This window comes from Apis laboriosa, unplaced genomic scaffold (assembly GCF_014066325.1).
Source record: "Apis laboriosa isolate Shangri-la unplaced genomic scaffold, ASM1406632v1 scaffold104_cov149, whole genome shotgun sequence".
Taxonomy (NCBI): domain Eukaryota; kingdom Metazoa; phylum Arthropoda; class Insecta; order Hymenoptera; family Apidae; genus Apis; species Apis laboriosa.
Window position 1 is genome coordinate 119,174 of NW_025220694.1, and position 20,932 is coordinate 140,105.

Consider the following 20,932-nt stretch of genomic DNA (forward strand, 5'->3'; position numbering starts at 1 on the left):
AAAAGGAGCGAATCGTTGAAAAAATTTTCGGTAAAAGACAAGAGTCCTCGTTCTTTTACCACTCATTTACCATTAATCCTTAATCCGAAATTTCAAATTTTGAATTCATCGATTAAGCGGAGAAAAATATTCGGCGATATGGGTAATTGTATCGAGAGAGAAACGGAAAATTTTTTGGCGCTGATGGGTCCACGAGCGGACACTACACCTTTGAAGGAGGGTGAAGAGTGCATAATTTTTCTGATAGGTGGCCCTGGTGTCGGGAAAAGTACGTTGGCTAAAAAATTGTCCTCCCAGTATAATTTGAAGCTGATATCTGTGACAAATATATTACGCGAAGAGGTCAATAAACAAACAGATAGAGGAAATTTTTTCAAGTCCTACATGCAAAAAGGTAACATTGTACCGGCTGAGTTTATCGTTCAACTGGTGGTGAGGGAAATGCTAAAAAATCCGACTACGATTGGTTATCTAGTTGTTGGTTTCCCACGGGATAAGAAACAGGTTATTCGTTAGATTACTCTGATTCGACGTTTCTCAACCCTTTCATAGCGCGATAGCTCTATGCATTATTCATGTAATAAAATCGTGATCCAAATTATATATAAAGAAATTTGATAGATCGTGATCCTGATAAATATGTCAATTCATAATTCGGTATATCGCGATCCAAGTACTACTATCATTTGTACTGCTATCATTTTTAGATAACTGAGAGGTTGCAATCGATGTACGTATTATATTAATAAATATAATTATAATATATTTAAGTGCAGTTAGGATATATTACTTGGAATAATCGAGTAATTCGATTGATTAATGTTTCCTACTCCTATTGAAAATTGAATTGCGACTTATGGGTTAAGAAACGTAATTGAATTTTGAAAGAAGTTTTATCTCGTTTCATTTTTTTTTTTTTTTTTTAATTTATGATGAAACGATACATATTGTAAAAAATATGAGAAATATGGAGAGATTAATCGATTAACAGGCTGTGATATTCAATTCGGAAGTAAGGCAGCCCGATTTGTTAATAAATTTGTATGCAAGAAGAGTTATTCTTCAAGATCGAATGTCAAAACGTGCCACTACCACGATGAGATTCGACGATACCGACGAGGCTGTTGTCAATCGTATGATACACTACTTCGCAAATGTGAAAAGTGCGACAATGCCTAACAAACGTGTAATGAAGATTATTGACGCGGAGAGAAACATAGAGGAAGTGTATAAAGACGCGTGTAAATTTGTAGAGGAAGTTTTACCGAAGTAATTAATAATTAAATATTAATAATTTTGATTAACTCTGAGCAAAGATATCGTTTTACTTATTTTTAATATTTGTTTACAGAAGAAATAATACTTAAGATCTTTAGATAATTCTTCTAGACTCTGCAAAGAAGAACTTTCTACGAAGTTTGTATGAGCTTCCTTAATTTTATTTAAAGGATAAAAGATATATGAAATTTCAAACATTAAATGAAACTATTAAAATATCATAATATTTTATTTATATCTTGGAGAAAATTCTAAATAGAATGTTGTACATGTAAATATATTTTTTGTACATGTAAATATATTTATAAGTAGTAAATATATTATTTATAAATATATTATAAGTAGTGTAAACATTATAACTTGTTAATTAATTAAATTTGTACATAGATTAGCAATAATTATTTCTAAGATCTATCTTGATCGTAGTTTCGAATTTAATATATTCATATATTTTGTAAAACTGCACAAGAAAATAATCTCATCGATATAATCGTTGTCTATTTATAGAAAATAACAAGTTGCAGAGATTTCGCGTAAAAGGAAGATCTAGTTGGGCCACGATACATCGGGAATATCGAAACGAAAGAGGAGAGAGAAGGAAGAAGAAATTGTGTAGCTTGGTCGCATTTCAGAGTTGCACGATCTCCTCGATTAAAAAGATTTTCAATTTTTCTGGAAACACGTGCAGAATAATCGACGTCCTGTCGTGTCCAGCCCTCCTCCCATTTTGACTTTCCATCCTTGCTCCTGATGGAGCCGAGGCTAACCGGAAATTACCAGCAGCTTACTACTACTACTACCCCCCTCCCCCTTCGAATGGATTCAAGCATATTTTCCACGATGCTGCCACTCTTAACACGGTTATCCAGATTATTCCCATTGCGAAATCTATTTCTCTTTCTCTCCACTCCCTCCAATCCCCCCTCATCCAATGTCCAACTTTCCAATAACTTCCATGCGTCGTGCTTTAACGTTGCCCGGGACGATATTTCGCCTCAATTGCAATAGTTGGAACAGCTGACACTTAAAGGGCGTATCCAATGAACAAACTTTCTTTTCGCATTATCGCAAACTTTTCGGTTACCTCTGGAAAACTCGAGACATTTCTCCTCCGATCCCTCCGCTCGGTCGTTGCTTTAATTTTTTCCCGGATACGCGAACGGAATTATCCACGGCACCATTCCCTTGGCGACTGTCCGCCGCTTCGAATGTTTCTCCCTATAATTTTTAAACCGTATCGCGGCTGATATTACGCCTCTATGAAACCTAACGAGAACTTATTTTACTTGAAAGTTAAAACGAGCACGTATGGAGGAGCTCGTGTTGAGTCACGTCACAAAACCATGGAATTTCTTTTTATTTTTATTAAAAAAAAAAAAAAAAAAAAACGAGACACGTGAAATTTTTTGAGATGTCCCAAACAGAAAATTTATACGCTTCGTCGAACGCGTGGGTTCTTTGTTCGAAATAATTGAGAAATACATTGGCAACACGTTTCAACGATCACGTATGTACGGCAATTTTATTCCATTCGATGTTGCAGCCACTATGATTCATCGGCAACTACATACAGATACATAGGAAAAGGAAACAAAAATTCCATTAAAATTTTTTTACCATTAAAATAAATATTTTCGAATCACGTTCGCCGTGTGTCGTATTCGTCCGAATTAATCGTGTTTTTTGATCTCCATGTCCTTTTATTCCTTCGCATATTATTTTTATTTTTGTCCGATTTTCTTATAAAAAAATAAGATATTGCTTGTAAAAAGAAATATTGGAATTTTATAGAAAAAAAAAAAAAAAAGATCGTAGAATTGAGAGGAAAGAATTCGTTGCAAATTTTCATCCCATGCAACAATTCATGAGATGAGAATTCGTGATATGAACAATTAAAGGGTATAAAGATAAAGCATGTTCATAGTTCTCGTTCACTGATCTCTTCCGTTCTAAATTTTCGATTAGTAAAGGACAAAGAAGTTTCGTCGTACCATCACGAAAATTGTTCGATTTCGCCTGCTATTGAAATCCACCGCGCTTGTTCCATTCGAAATGGCGAATCAGGGAATGAAACGTAGCTTTCTGTCGTAGTTTGAAAAAACTAAATGTCCCCCTTTCCTAGTTATCGAAAGAATTTAACTCGTGTGGAAAAATCAAACGATCTTCCGAATCTTTTGCAGAAAAATTAATTATCGATCGAATTAATTATCGAGAAGTTTCGATCAATTTGTCAAATATCTATTTACTTTCTTAATTAAAAATATTCTATCTGGAATTTGATATTTTACAAGATGTATCGAAATGTATTTCAAGCGCTATAATCCTTAAGTAAAATTAAAAATTCAATTATGCCGCGCAATTATGCTTCCAATTTAAATTAAATCTAATTCAATTTTCATAACAAGTTTATCACAAAAAGAAAAAAAAGAACATAATGAATACTTCAGTGTTACATACAGGATACTAATATATACTCGTAGGACTTGGAATGAAAGATTCATTCTAAAAGTTAAAACGCAAAAATCGCTTATTCATTAAGTTACAAGCTCATTTAAGTTTACGTTAGATAAAATGTAACGGAGATAGTAGCGTTTCTCTTCATTTTCGCTGCGTATTCATCTAATATTCCTTTAGCTTCCTCGTAAAACAGATATATGTCCTCAGTCGCGGAGGAAAAATAATTCGCAACATAAATAGTCAACGAATGAAATATCGATTTTCATTTCTCCTCAGCGATATTACCTCACTCGAGGCTAAAATCGAAATTAAATTTTTCGCTCGTTTCAACAATCTGCTGGCTGTTGTGTCCAGTCAAATCGCACTCGATACTGTCACTCTTCAATAAAGATAACCCTATGACGCTACATCGATTATCGATTTCTCGCAATTTCTTCGATTCATTTTTCTTTCTTTCTTTCTTTCTTTCTTTCTTTCTTTCTTTCTTTCTTTCTTTCTTTCTTTTTTCCCCCTTTTTTGCTCTCGTACACTTTCCTTGCATCGGTCCCTCGTGGCGACGAAACGAACCAGGGACAAAGAGGGAGAGGATCGGCACCGATTTCTGCTTCTGTCCATTTCCATGGTATTGCGACTGTGCGATATCGGATGAACTTGTAAAACTTGCGCAATCAGCCGTGAGATTGCACGTGGCCGTTCACCCCGTGCCACTCCTCCTTCCTCTATCCGCTCTGTCTTCATCCTTACAACCCCTTGTTTTCTCCGTCGGATGGCCGGTGAACCGCAAACGATACAAGTTTCGACCGCGTTTCTGAAAATCTTCTACGCCACTTGCATTATATTCCAATCATGATAATCGTAATACCGATCCTGGACACGGAGATCTGCACCAGTTTTGGAAAATTTCATTGATCCCGCTCCCGAGGATCGCGTGTTTTCATCCGCTCCTCCCTCCCCCTGATTCTGAAAAGGTTTTGCAATTTTGCAAAATTACAATATATTGTGCACGAAAATTTTGGAATAAAGGGATATATCTTAAGAGCGTAATAAGCGATCCAAGAGAATTTCCCAAGTTGAATAGTATTTCGAACGTTCATAAATTTTGTATGCTTCGATTATAAAATTGTGTGCAGAATATCATGAATACAAATTCTTCGAATAAGTGGTCATTTTTTCAGAAGAAATCGAACCTGGAATAATTCAATAGATTTAAAGAATATTTCTAATTAATTGGATAACGATTCTTTATCGATGTTTCGATCGTTGTTTCAACATCATTTATAAATGATTTTTTATTAATATAAGATTGTAAGTTAAATCATATAGAAATTCATCAAACGTTTGCTCTTTTCTTTTTCATTTCCGCCGCCGAGTTTTTCCATCGAAGATTTATGTTTCCTCGTTTTTCTTATCCGCCGATCAAAAATGTCTATACTCGTATTTACTCGTTGGTCGTGACTGTTTACCAAGGCAAAGAACGGCTAGAAATGCCGAATAAGAGGATGGGAAATAAGAGGGGAAAGGTGAATTTTGTTAAACCGTGACACGGGCATTCGTTTTAAACGCGAAAAGCCATGTAGCCTCGTAACATAAAATGAAGAAAAGACTCGGACGAGCGCACGAGATAAAGCAAATTTTTCCCCTCTTCTCCATAAATTCATGAAGAAATATGCGGCCAGTCCGACGCGAGGATTTTGGATTAGATCTTGTTCTTCGATTTATTTCCATTTCTTTTAAATATATGCATCTTCTTTTCTTTCCTAGCTTCTCCTTTTTCGTTCCTTTTTGGAGTTCACTATCAATCGTTATCAAAATTTATACAATTCCACAATCATTGAATTCATTTTTTTAAATCAACGACGTATCCACGATTTTAACATTCTTTCTTGTAGGTTTTTTTTTTACTTTTTATCGCCATTTTTTCATTGATGGCACACTTTATCCTTTCGTTTTATCTCGTACTTTCGACTTCTGCTTTCGTTCTTACGAATCGGTACGAATTGAAGTTCTTCTTTATTGGGGCAGAGAGAGAGAGAGAGAGAGAGAGAGTAATAAAATGTAAAAAAGTCAAATGTAAGGAATGAAAGGATTGGAGGGATATCTTTTTAATCTACACACGGATTTCGCCATACTTTTCAGATTTTTACACAGTTTTCTATATTTTATTCTTGCCACTTTTTCCTATTACTGCTGCAACCAGTGCAATTACTCTTAACATTTTAATTTTCCTTTAATCCTACCTTCGTATTTGCAACATTTTCACACATGTCTACTCGCAACACGTTTCAAGGATATTTAACATTTCGCATCTTCATTTTACAACTTTATTCTGGAATAAACGTGAATACTAATAATCCTCTGTTTCTCATTTTAACTAGAGTGTCTGTAGAGTTATTATCGAGAAGTGTCAGAATCGAAAGCATTAATTTAATGATGTACTCAGTACACTTTCCAATTAGACAACTTCTCGTGATTCATGATTCAAACAATTTACTAACGATCTGTTAACATTAAAATATACATCGTACGTACATACATGATATTCTTGTCGTGATATTAAATTACATTCGAAAATTAACTATTAATGTTTAAATTTGAAAATTAATTTTCCAATCAAGAACAAAATAAATCCTTTGACCATCGAATTGAAACTGGTCAAACTTTTATTAAACACTTTCGATTCTCTTTTCTTCTTAAATCTGAAATTATTTTTATCAACTTTTATGCTAGATATATATATATGTATCGCTATCTCACGAGTCTGCTGTGGTTTCCAGTGGATTTCCTGACACCAGCGTCTTCTGTATCAGTTTTCTTGTGTCTGCAATCATTCCTATCGTGTCATGCGAGTTCACTGTTATCTCTGCCTTCAACTCCTATCGAATTTAGCATTATCTTCATCTACTGTTTCTCTTACATCGATCTCTAGATAGAAAGATACTAACGTGGTTATCTTCTCCATCACGTTTGTCCCTTGTTTGTCTTTGCTCCGGGGATAGAGTGCTGTTTTAGAGAAAATATATAGCCTTTTATATATCTTCCGTATACTATTTCACTTCGTGATTCAACAAATTTATAGCATTCCAATAGTTTCGCGAAATATGAAATTTGCAACTTCGCGCATGATATGAGAGATGCTGCGTTCAGCAATTAATTTTATTACATTTCAATAATAACCTCGAAAAAGAAAATTAATTTAATGCCCGGTATCGCATTTTATGTAAATTTTGAATTTGCTACGTTAGCAATTGCAATTTTACGAATTTCCAAGATGGAAATTTCATATTTCAGATCCACGGATACACATTTCTTCACTTCGATTACAATTAATTTTGCTTTTCGACACGACACTTCGCTATTTTAATTTACAAAACGTGGAAACGTCTTCAAAATAAATTATTTCGTTCCCGTATCCTTTCGCGATAAAAACGCGATTTCAATTTCTTCTTTCGTTCGCGTATCGAATCGAGGAAGAGGCATAATGCAAGCGAGATCGATATCTCATCCATACGCAAGTAAAGATATACGATATACATAAGAAGGAAGAGAGAGAAAGAGAGAGAGAAAAAAGTTACACATCAGCTCCTCGCATCCGAAGACTTCCTAATGTTTTTCCCAAGGCTTCCCCATTCTTCTCCCTTCGCGACGTCAAGCTTGTTCGCGAATTCACCGGAAGTCTGGCCCCGTATACTCCGTACACTCCTTTTCTTTCCCTCATCGGGAAGTCGGCCGTTCCAGACGCCAAAGATGCATGCTCTGCATCGCAACCAGCAATATTTTATAGTTTGCCAGTCCCCACAGCGGCCTGAAACACGAACCCCCTATAAAGCACGCTTTACGACCATTCCTAAGTTTTCGCAAAACAGCCAAATATGACTCTATCCGTCCGGTTTTTACAATTTTTATTATCCGTAATAGGGAAGAATCGGTTTTACCTCCAAATTCCACATTCCACATTCCACGAGGAGTTGACGTTGGTCTCCTCCGCAATGAGAGGGAGGGGGAGGATCGTTCGAAACGATCGTTTTTAACCGCGTGCTCCATCACTTTTTTTTCTCTCTCTCTCCCCTTCCCTGGCCCAATATGGATCGTAAACTGCCGTTTTATTATCCATATTACACCGTTCTGCCAATTTATCTAGATTTAAGAGAGAGTGTAAAGTTCGCCCTTTTGTCGGTTAACCAAGACACATTGGTCACTTCGTCTCCTCTCTATGGATTATCTTTTCGTATTGTTGCGAAGGTCCTCGCATTTTCAACAACGCCGCGCAGTTCCTGACGTTTTATTATATCCATATTACCACACCATCTTGCCAATTTATCAAGATTTTAAGAGATCTCGCGTAAAGTTCACGGCTTGGTTGGTGTAACCAAGACGCATTAGCCACTTCTATTTTCCCTGCATTCCTCATACATCCAGTTATCCGTCTTTTTCCGGATTAGGGGTTAAGCTTCTCGTATTTTTTAATAGCGGCGATATCTGTTGCGATCTGTTTTGCCGTTTTCGTTATTTCCATCTCTCGACGTTTCATTCCTCTCGTTGAATTATCATTCGCGACATTTTCGCGATATGAATGTCGAACGAAGGCTTATGAGAACCATTCCGCGATGGGATTTCGCATCAATGGGTATTTCGAAAAGCTATTTTCGAAAAATAGCGTAGATTCACCGGTCGAGAATGACCGGTCGTTGCGGTAATCTGCTGATTTTCTGTAATCGAACGCATTGATCCGTACCGAGTCCCCGATTCGGATAGAACAGGGATTTATGTCTTTTCGTTTCCGAGATCACGTTCATGTATTTCGTAATATAATTGAAATGCAGCGTCCTTCGTTTAAATCGTTTCGATAATCTGGATTTAAATTAACATATTGACCGTGTTACATGTTTAGAATCCTATTGTTAACTAATCATATACATATAATACATCATGAGAATATATTATATATTTAAAATTTGGCATAAATAAAATGTCTAATGTCATGGACTTTTTTTTCTTTCTTTTTGTGGAATAGGACGATACACGGTTGAAATAATTCCGTTATAGAAAAATGCTTTTTTTTTTGTAAATTAAATAATATATTCTAAAGTAATTTATAAGAATTGAATATATTATTATTATTATTATGTTTATATATTATAACGTTATTATGTAAAAAATAATAACGAGGCAAATATAATGTATTCTATTGTTCTACATGTATCAAATATCAAATAATTAATATTAAAATGATCAAATGTTACGAATATACATCATTTTTTTTCTTCAAATTATATTATATCTTTTTTCATTATATTCGTAATGAATATCCATCTATAATTAATTTAAAAGGTTTAATCATTTATGAAAATTTCGTTCCAACGAAATGAAATTCTATTATAATTTTTAAATTAATTACTATGCAGAAGGAAAACATTTTAAACGAGAATTGCGTTTAAATGCAATTTAAATACATCAAACTACATTATTCTCATCCTGTTTCATTGACGTCAATCTATGAAATCAATCTACAGTACGTATTACACGTGCGAACAATAATTAACCAAAGTTTTTAAATTAAATTTAAATATTATACTCGAAAATATTGAATGGAATGTTTATGTTTCATTAACAGATGGTTATTACGCCGAGACAGAAATTTATTATCGAATAATCTGAGTACGATGTCTGTTTATAAACAATTCTCGAGCGTATTTGCGCTCTACGATTTACCAAGGAAGTCTCAGTAACCTTCTATATCTCGACGTTATCGGACCACATTTTCCAATCTGCGCACGTCGACGCCTTAATTCGTATGTATATAAAATCCATTTATTTCATTTAACAATTTCTTATTATAACAATTTAATCGTGCGGTTTATTCCCTCCCTCGTATATATTCTCGTTAGTGATCTTATTAGTTTCCCCGTGTTATATAAGTAGAGAGAAATGCGTGTGACGCGTTAATTTACGTTCATGATGACAAAATGGTGGAATTTATCGGGATCGTGGTTTATGATTGAAACAAACGGGAAAGCGACCGCAGCTTCTCGTTTTTTCCCCCCGTTTTAAGAGGAAAATTTCCAAGTTTTCGGCATACACGTTCTGCTGCTCCTCTGAATTTAATCCGAAAGATATTGGTCACGGTTGCCATAAAATCGATCGGCGGACAATAGGCTGCACAGAGGGAAAATTCGACCCATAAAAGAGTAACCTCTGAAAGCTTTGTATGCGACTAGGCGAAAAGACAAAGAGGGTTTTTTTGTCGATCGCGTGAAAGGGAAAATAATTGCGGGAAATCGTTAAAAATATACGGTTGAGAATCAGTGGGCATTTTAATATTGTCGTATATCGAAAATAATATCTTGCAGGGAGGTAGTTCGTTTAATCCTAGGGAAGATTCTGATTTTTAATGAAACTTTGTGGGTGAAAAATCTGATCGAAATAGAATCGAATGAAATCCAGGAATCAAAGTTTCAATATTCTTTTGTGTTTTAAATATAATTTCGTGCGGAGATATTTTTAATTTCGCTTCCATTCGTATCCATTTCTCGTTAAAAAGTTGTAGTCCAAAAAATAATGATATACTTTGGAAGAAATATATCTTTATAATAATGTTATAAAGATATTTTCAAAATTTTAAATTTAACACGCACATTACCAATTTCGATTATTTTCATATATATTACGTGTATAATCGAAATATCAAATATTAAATCGAAAAATAAGGAATGAATAGATATATTATTTAATATATGTTTATAGAAATAAATGCTTTTAATTTCCATTAATTTACTCTTCAATAACTTAATCTATAATTCTAATAACGTCAATTAAAACGATAAATGGATATAATTTCGCTTCGAAAAAGTTTAATTTTTATATCAATAATATCGATCAGATATTCTCATTCATATATTTTCGATCACGTTTTATCGCGCAAATAAAATGCGCGTTTCCATAACTTGATGATTAATTTATAAGTATCGAGAATGACTGTCCAATATAAATTTTTATTCATTTACAAAAAATACGTATCGAAAGCATCTTTTCGTATAATCAATTTTATTCTCGAATTGAATGCGTACCTTTTTAAAATTCTATTTGAGAATAAAACTGTCGAGAGTTGTTTTCAACGATTATTTTCATTCGTGGACATTGCAAAAAATCACACTTGACGCAATATCACCTTCGAGCAAACCTCCTAGTACATTTTCGGCTAGTACATCCTTTTTAAGCGTTAAAGAAAGTTTGCACCGATCGAAGTAAGGGTCCATGAATCTATCAGTCCCCCCCCCCCCTGCAAAAGGATAAATCCCGAGCGGCGATAACGCTTCTATCTTTCCTTCCATTCGTTTGCCTGCCTCCCCGTTTTTTCTTATCTACCTATCAATCCTCTAACTATTTCTTCCCTTTACCTCCGCTTATTTTTACCGCTCGACCGCGCTCCACCCCTTTTTCCCCGACGATTTTCGCTGTAATTTCTTCTCGTCCCACTATTTTCCCCTCGTCGTCGTTACGTACGTGCAAATGTAAGTTCGACCTGATCGCGATCGAGTCCTCCTCCCTTTATTCTTTTAAAAACGTGATCTATCGTCGGATCTCTCGACATCGATTCCACAGGGGGGGAGGGGAGGGGAGGTAACTTTGTGTATGCAGGCCTCGCAAAATAGGTCGTCGAAATGCGCAGGCACGAAATTACTCTTGATCTTAATTCTTTCGTTTTTGTCTCGACGATCGTCGGATATTCGAGAAAATTTATTGGGTCATATTCCGGACGAATTAACTTCTTCGATGGGAGAAAACATATATACGTATCACAGGAAAGAGAGATAAGAGTGTTAATATATTGATTTGAAATAGTATTATCGATAATTCCAGAATTTATAATAAAGTTATAGATCATAAACTAAATTATAAATTCGAAACTCTCTTCTGTAATAATTTACCTACAGTTATATTCGATCTAATGATAACTCGCAACATCTAAAGTTTTATTAATAATATTATTTTTATTGATTCTGTTCTAGTCAAGCGTTTGTATCTTCTTAACTCGCCAATTGCCTGAATCAGCTATTTCATACATATACATATATCGGATCCTCTTTGGCCCATAACATCCGCCAAGTTTCATCTCGACCGGTCACTTTCTGCAGCCATAACTTCACAAATTGGTAACCGTGTTGCGAAGAGATTCAATTTAAGCTTGTGCAAGACACACACTCGCGCGACTTTGATGATCATAGTTTAATTTTTACGGCAGCACACGAACGAATAAGTGAACGTGGATGCAATATAAGAAAAAAAAAAAAAAGAATAGATAAATAAAAGTCGAGGAGAAGCTTTGATCGTAGGAATCGTGATAGGGAAGAGATTATTTTTTGCAATATCATCTTGTATCATCGTATATTTTTTTCCACCCCGCGAATTACGAGAGCGAATTGTCGAGGATAGGTTTAAGATTGTTCATATATAATCCGGCTATCGATAGCGTTTACTCGTGAAAAATATTATTATATTAATTATAATCGATTTCAGAAGTATTTAGATTCGAAATCGCGTGGATTCGTCACTTTCGTTCCATAATTTTTACGTTTCATTTACATTTATTTATTCATTTGAATTTACTTCCCTTTTTGATTAATTTTTTTTTTTCGTTTAACAATAATTGCTATCGATTCCATTGTTTTTTTTATTTTCATTTCGTTTTTTTACATCTCTTCCTTTTTCATGATTCTCCAACGAGAATCAATTATTCTTTTACGTCAGATGTTATATATTTTAATCGGAATCGTTGCGTAAAATCGACGTTTAATTTAAACGCTTAGACGCTTAAATTTGCAGATTCTTCGCTTCCTTTCGCGCAAATTCATTAATTTTAATAGCTTTGATTAGCGACTCAAAAACGCGAAATATTCATCGATTCGACGAATATCTGAAAAAAAACATTCTGCCGAAGGAATTTTCACTAGGTAAATGAATCTGAAGAGAGAAAGTACATTCGAATGGACATTCGATATCGAGATACGATTTACGTTTAGATGGAGAATTTTTCTTTCCCTCTCCTTCTCCTTTTCTTTTCTTCTCCCTTTTCAATAATATATATCTCGGTATCCTTAGACTGATGAAGAATTCACTAGAAGAAAAGAAAATCGTAAATTCGAACCTTTTACTGTTTCTTTGTAGACAGAATTATAGATAGACGGTACGGTGGACGCGTGTATCCACCGTATCCCTTTCCATTTTTTCCTTCTATTTTATCTTTCGATACTTTTGTTTCGAACTCTAAATTCTCAAAACTTTCTGCCCGTCGCCAGATTCTTTTATCTTTCCTTTTTTTTGATAAAATAAAAAAAACTTTAGCAAACTCTAATAACCAAGTTTATTTATATTATATCTGTTTCTTTTAATTTTAATATTGTAAGAACGATTCATAGTCATAGGTTTCTTTTCTCGCACTGGAAAAAAATTTTCGCAATGAAAAACTACGCGATCTGGCACTTGAAGATTCAAAATAATCGAGATACGAGATTTTTTCTTTTCGAATTGGCGTTAATTTGATTCTTTTGTTCCGTCGATACGAATATTCTCGATAAGGAAAATTCCATTTTAACGAAATTCATCGTACGAATTTGGATCGTTTTGATCAATCAGTCGCGATATAAAGTTTTTCAAAAGCTTTTTAAAAAAAAAGAAAAAAAATTCTTCGATGCTCTAGTAAAATTCATTGACTAGGAGAATTCAACCGCGAACTTCCGAACTTTTCAGCTAATTTGAACGGACGAAAATGCAAATTATACCGTGAGAGTATACTCTTAGAACATATTAAACTCCGTTGGAACGTGCGCAAGTTTTAGTTAACTGTCGGACATGCCGAACAGCAATTAGGCATCAGAACCTATTTAGATTCTGTTTAATTTTGCCATGAAATTTCGAGTTAAATTGCAAACTTTCCACGGGAACTTTTAAATTCCATCGCGTTATATTTTATTTTATTTTTAATCTCAATTCCATCTTTTATTTCTTAAAAAATAAGAAGATTTTTAACCCCTATTAAAAGTCATTGAGGATATATAGCATACATGTAGGCATTTTAAAAATTTTTGTATATTATTTTATTTCAATATAATTAGTTTAATACCTAAGTGATAATAGCGAATAATGATTTCGTTTCGAAAATCATCGTGAAAGACGATGAACTGTGACGAAAGAGAAAGACGAAACTTCTCGTCCAATCTCATATCATTATTCTCACATAAATTATTTTACAAGATACACCAAACTATATCCTCGTTAAAAATAACATCAGTCTGTAAATTTTAAAATTTGCTTCCTAACTTCTTTACCTCCTTTTCTTCGACTCTTTTCTTCTCTAAATCAACGTTTACGAAAGTTTTTTTAAACGGGAGGGGATGGGAATCGGCTCTCTTATTATTACCATAAAAGCGCGAACTGCTATATTTCATCAAGACAACTCGCGGAACAGGAGTAATCGAGTTCTCCCGTTGACTATGACGTCTCGTAACAATGCCTCCGGCCCTTGCTACATTGAGGTAATTCCACGTCTTATCGCGTGCCACTTCCTCCCTCTCCGAAAGAAAAATATACCCTTGTATCAGACACCGGCGGAAACTTTCTCGTTCTTTGTTTCTTAAGCGATTGTGCGTCCCCTCCTAGCCTCCTCCAACCAGTTACCTTCATGTTCATTGTTCTCCCATGTTTCTATCGACACTATTGCCATTTAACTCGAATCATTTACACATCCGAGTATCGCGGTCACGAATAATTCTTGCAGAAATGCGATTATAAAAGTTTTCTTTCCCCCTTTATTTCATTTCTCTGAGGATAACGATCGAGATTGATCATACCTGTAATAATTTTATTACTCGAGTTGCATATAAACATCGAAGTTATATAAGAAGCAGTTCAACACTTCAAGAAATTATACATCTCGATCGTTAGATTTTTATCCCATTTAGATTAATACGTTTATATTCGAAGATTAAGAATTTGATGTCGATACGATAGAAAATTTATTTCTTAATCATTCTATTGATCAAAGGATTAAGATATTTCAGAGGAGAAGGGGAAATTTCCAAGGATATTCAAATAAAAACGCAATTATCTCTATTCACCTATCCAACCAACCAACAACGTTCGTTCGCATTCACAACGTATATATATATATATTCCGAGAAGGGAGACGAAATGCAAAGGAATCACGATTAACAAAAACGAAATTTGAACGACACACGGCACATGGCGAGGGTTTCCTTCAACGGCGGCGGGCGTAGATACACATTAGTTTGCTATTTTACATTGTTCAAGAGGGAACCGTCGGCGCAGGCAAGTATGACAACCGGCGTTTCATAGGAAGAACAATGGCAGAACGGCGGAGGTAGTGTAAAGTGACGATATAACAGCTCGCGGGGGAACAAAAGCGATGCGGGCATACTTGTTTAAAACGCTTATGTCGATGTCTCAATTGTACCGGTTCTGCATCTCCCTCAACCACCGCCACCACTCCTTCCTCTCTCCCTCCCCCTCCCTCCCCGTCTTTTACCATTCTCCATTGCATTTTCCACAGGCCCGTTGCAAAATTGATATTTGCATTCTCTCGACGACTACAACCGAGATTACTCGTTTCTGTTCCAATTTCTAGCGTCGCGTAAACTATTCGAACAGATAAACCGTGCGCGCATCCTCGACCGTGTCATGGAAATGCGGGGGGGAGAGGGAGGACGGTTTCAATTCAATCTGAACGCATTTTCAACGTGCGTTCAACGTGTGTTGTTGAAAAAATTATGCCCCGTGATTTAACCGTTCTTGATTGTTTCGCTGCCAAGTTGAAAAGTTTCGAAGAGTACATAGTCGTGGGGATGGATTCGAAGGGTGGATTTTGAGAATGGAAGGTTTAACAAAAGTTTCGATTTTTTTTTTTTTTTCATCTCGAGATCATCTATTCGCTTTTACACACATTATTCGTTATCTTAAAAAAATATTTTCAAATCTGAATTTCTGATTGATGTAAAATTTGCGAAATAGCTCTAGAAACGAATCGCGACATTGTGTAATTAAATTGTGTTTTCGAGCTGAAGGTAAAAGAGTGGAAAGGTGAAGATTGGTTCTCGACTTTTATCATTCCGTTTAATGGAGATCGTGCACTTTTCTAGCGAGCCACTTTTCCGTGAAAGAGCGGAAGTGGAATTAGGATTCTTCTGGGTCTAATGGCACGTGAAGCGAAATACTAGAGACGTTTCCTTTTTGGTAATTATCGATCGATATCGATTAGGATATCGATTGTGAAAGAAGGAACAATATTGGGATTAGACGAATTTGTTGACCGAGAGAAAATAGTTATCGTTGATTGGATCCACTACTTTCTGTCAAAAACGAGATAAGGAGATTAGGTTATGGTTTGGTTGATAGAAATTTCTTATTTTATTTTCCCTCCTGCGGCGTGTGTAAGTCTGTCGTACAGAATGTGCAAGTTCACCTATACAAGACCATAGCACGAGCTCTTAAGTTCGGCAACTAATTCGCAATCCCATAATCCTTGGTCGAAGCTTAACATTCTCGTGGTGACATGCCAATCGCTATTGAAAAGCAGAGGACAGAAACTTTCGATCCTCTGCGCCCTAATTAGAATTCGGCAGAGTTTTCCTGGTTCTCCAACCGACGAAATTGACGAATATTTTATTAAATTTTTTTATTAAATTTCTAGCATTTTCGCGAAAAACGATTCCTCCATATTTAAAAAATAAAACTAGGAATTAAAAGAACGAAACGAATTTCTTTTCTCTTTTTAAATTTTTAAACGACGGGATCTGAATCATATCCATCGTTCTGATATTGAGCGAAAAACACGCTTCCGGGTATATGTTCTATCGCTATTTTTTTCTCACGCGAATATTCTATATTTTTTTAAATACAGGAAATTGAACTTGTCATTCTTCTTAGAAAAAAAAACAAAAGAATATAAATTTGCATATATCTTTTTACGCAAAAATTTTTTCCTTCGATTGAACGCATCGAATAAAGAAAGAAAAAGAAATTAACTTGTATACGTATAATCTTTATCTTTCGTATACATATTTCCTTTTACATTTTTACATTATCTTTTTATTTATATAGTATTTATATAGTAAACTTTTAATCACTATTATAAAGATGAACACAATTTCTTTTGAGTTATACCGAAACTTTATCTCCAAGAGATGTACTTTGAAACTCAATCTTGCAAAGATATATAGAGGAATTTAATCTCTTCTAGTTACATATTGAAACACGATCTTGTTGAGTATAATTATTATTATTTCTTTTTTTTTTTTTATTGTGAACTACGATTAAAAATAAAGTGGGATGGGATCATTTTACAGAGGAATAATTTTTTCAACAAAAGTTTACTCAAAGTTAAGATACTTTTTATAATATAATACATTATATATTTTTATGTTTCAGGTAAGTGACTACTCTACAACTTTAGCCTAGTAGCCTCTCTCTCTTCTATGGAAACTTTTAGAATTACTTTTAGGTAAGTAGATACTAAATATTATATACAGAATGATATATATACAGAATATATATAATAAGAATAAATAAAATATAGTTTCAACAATAAGAAAAACGATTGTAACAATGGAATGTAAGAAATATATAACAATAGAAGAATAAATTATGATTATCATAATAAAAAAAAGGGGGGATTTTTGCATTTTTTACCTTATATTTTGCATATTTCAATCGTTTAAAGATCTTTGACGTATAAATTTATCGAATTTAATTTATTTTTATTAAATCAAGACTGGTACATTTCATTTTAATTCGTATTAATATCGGTGCTTGTATAATTTCTTTCTTGTCTTTTTAATATTTTCGAATAATCATCACTTGTGCATAAAATAATTTATTTTGATAACGTATCTTATGATACTTACGATTCATTGAACTTTAAAATAACTTTAAAATTTCTTTTATTTTTTATTATTATAATCGTTACAAATATTTCTTATCTTACACGCATATTATCGATAAATACGATACATATCTACACTTTATTAATAATTCCACATTTACGGTGGAATATTTCCATCGTGTTCCCGTCTAACATTCGTTCAACGCGTGTCGATTATATACGATTCAATGTTTCTTTTGAATCGATTTTGTGTAATTCTGCCGATAAAAATTGTAGAAAAGTAAGAAATTTATGATTAACTGAGAGATTGCGGTGTTAACTGGCACTTTCGATACAGGACAAGACGGAGAATATGTTTGTAATGCATACAGTGTACAAATAACGAATTGGACCTAATGCAATAAGAGAAAAATGCTTATAATCAGATTTCAATTATTAAACAAGTTTACACTCACCATTTGCACCGAGGTTATTATTGGTTTATATGGAGACAATATTTTTTGCATATTCGGCCCAAGCGTGCTCAGATAATAATACGTGTACATGATCACGTGTACGGCACAATTTATCAAAATACCGAACGAGGTCATGGTAACAGCATAATATTTCGTCATGAACCATACTAAAAGGATCGTGGACACGTGATGGTACACGTGCAAAAATGATATCTGTTCCTGTTTCTTTCTCAACACGAACACAACTGTCTCCACGAGATCGATCAATTTCAACATTGTCGTTAACCACATCGTGTAAGCTATCTGCGCGAGGGAATTACGTGAATTTATATGAATATAATTGTATCGTGTATTTGACGGTAATAATGACGGAGAGAGAAGAATATATCTTACCTTCACTGGACCAGGTTTATACGAATAATCTGGCATTTCGCAGAACACGCTTATCTCGGAGAACCAGCCTGCACTTATGTTTTGTTGCACCAGATACGCGTTGGCGATGATTTGAAAGATGTTGTACCATTGAATGAAAGTTTTCAGGTTGTACGGCTTTCGATTTTTCATAAATTGTGGACCACATTTTAGGACAAAGTACAAGTATGAAAATATAATGGTAGGAATGATGATGGGTGATCCTATCAATGGTAAATTATTCGTTCTTGAATCTAAAAAGAAAAAAGAAAAAAAAAAAGAAAAAGGAAAGTAAGTGAAATTGTTATTGTTGAAACTTTTGTCGAAAGAGGAATTTAGAATACTCACCGGATCTCTCGTTCCAATAATAATTGTATATCTCTACGAGTTCCATTTTTGATTTTTTTTTTTTTTTTTCGTTTCGATTATCTAAGATACACCATTTGTGTTTAAACGAGAATATTTGATTAATTTCTTTTATGAGCAATTATATATCGATTTAATTTTTAATGTCGTATATAAATACCGCACCTGATTGATGAAATTGACTGTCCAACAATCGTCGATGAGAGGTATTTATAAATGTGAACGATATGCGTGTATTGAAAATTTGTCATACGTATTTACGTTGAAATGTATGATGCTTATATACATATATCGTGGTATGCAAATTAATTTAATGTATGTAAATTTTAATTAGGTCACAAGGTTAAGCAATAGAAGTATCGATTATTTTCGCATAAATAATGTAAAAATATGGTGATCTTCCTTTATGAATTTACAAATAACTTATTAATCGGTAAATATTAATTTCGTAAAAATAAGATAGAAATAAAGGGATTGTGTGTTTATTAATTTATTTTCAAAGAAGAGATTAAATGAAAGAGGGGAATAGTCAAAAATATAAGGATACTCCAGTATATAATAAACAATAATAGAAACATATTTATATAACGATATAAAATTTTCATCCTCGTTTAAAGAAAGATAAATAAGAAATAAACGAAGATGTAAATAAATGCAAAAAATAGAATACATTATTTATAGATTGATAAATTATACAATTACATAATAAATTCTAGAGTATATATTTTCTCCACTTTTTAATTTAAGTAATTATTTACTTGAATTTCATTGCAATAATATATTCAGATTTAAATTTATAATTTTAATGTAATTGTTTTTTTTCTTTTTGCACTAAATTATATATAAATTAATAAATTATAACGTACTCATTTGGCAATTAAGATAGAAACATTGAAAATTATTATATTTCGTAAAATGTTTTTATCTTAACTTTTGTTTTTCATATTTTAATCTCTTTTTGATTATATTATACCCTACGAATATATTAATATCATCTACAAATTATAATACATATCTTGATATTTTGATCAAATCTTCATCAATATTCAAATTATTCGAATAACTTCTTAAGTAAAAATATTTGTCCTGTTTATTGGAATGGCTTTTGAATTCATAATTACTTTTATCGAATTAAAGATCATCTATGCAATCTTTCATTCATGTTATTTGTCTTCCATTTACAATATTTTATAAATACACGCACGAATTTTGTTATCCAATAGAATCGTTTCGTTTCATGATAAAATATATATATATATATCCGTTTAAGAGATTAAAAAAATAATGATTAAATAAAAGAAACACGGCACAAAATAAAAAAAAAATTAACACTCCGTATTATATTAGATTTTTTTTTTGTTTTTTATTTTTCTTTGTTTAATTTAATTGAAACAATTCTCGTGTTTCGACGAGTTATTTAACCATGTAAATCAGTTATGTTCGAATGCTACGTTGAAAGTGTTCGATAGTGGGCCAGCAAGTGAGAAACTCCAGCAAAGATATAATCGAAAAGTTAAGAACTTGAGCTCGCAAATTTCTCCGGAGAATATATTAAGTATCGCTGATTGAGATAGCCTTGATCGAAAACGATCAAGAGGGAATTGATACCTATTGGACTTATTTAGACTTCCGATACCGCGAGGACCACTTTTTAAAATCGAAGAAACTCTCGAAACGTTAATGAAAAAAGTTGGTTGCGGCTATGACTTGATTCTATTTCGTTCGAGGATCAACGGAGATAAATATCATGAAGTTACCGTTGAGACTTTCCGACATTTTTTCTTTCTTTCTTCCTTTCTTTTTTGAAACAAAAATTCAAATCTCTTCGCGAACATTTAATCAGAGAGTAAAGAATAATACTATTAATGAAATGAGCTACAATGCTTGGGAATAGAAGGATATTGAACGAAATGATGGTAACGAATAATTTTTACCATTACTTTCATTTCCTTTATTCATTCCATCCTTTTTTTCCAGCGTCATAATGTGAAATTTTTATTTTCTACGAAAATCTCAAATCTTTATGAAACGTATATCGACATTCTTATCATCATATATATTTTTATAACACTAT

General features: G+C 33.5%; 2 protein-coding genes across 16 annotated transcripts in view; one reads left to right on the top strand and one right to left on the bottom strand.

The window, feature by feature from the left end:
- Positions 1-20,932, top strand: part of LOC122713572 (disks large 1 tumor suppressor protein) — a 524,720-nt gene that overhangs the window by 116,974 nt on the left and 386,814 nt on the right. The gene's annotated exons all lie outside the window — the stretch shown is intronic.
- Positions 17,668-19,052, bottom strand: LOC122714601 (elongation of very long chain fatty acids protein 1-like). The gene is made up of 4 exons (XM_043936116.1): positions 18,841-19,052; positions 18,475-18,746; positions 18,082-18,384; positions 17,668-18,018 (listed from the first exon to the last, which is right to left on the bottom strand). Exons 1-4 carry the CDS (start codon positions 18,884-18,886, stop codon positions 17,851-17,853), a joined length of 789 nt encoding a protein of 262 aa, XP_043792051.1. The 5' UTR covers positions 18,887-19,052; the 3' UTR covers positions 17,668-17,850.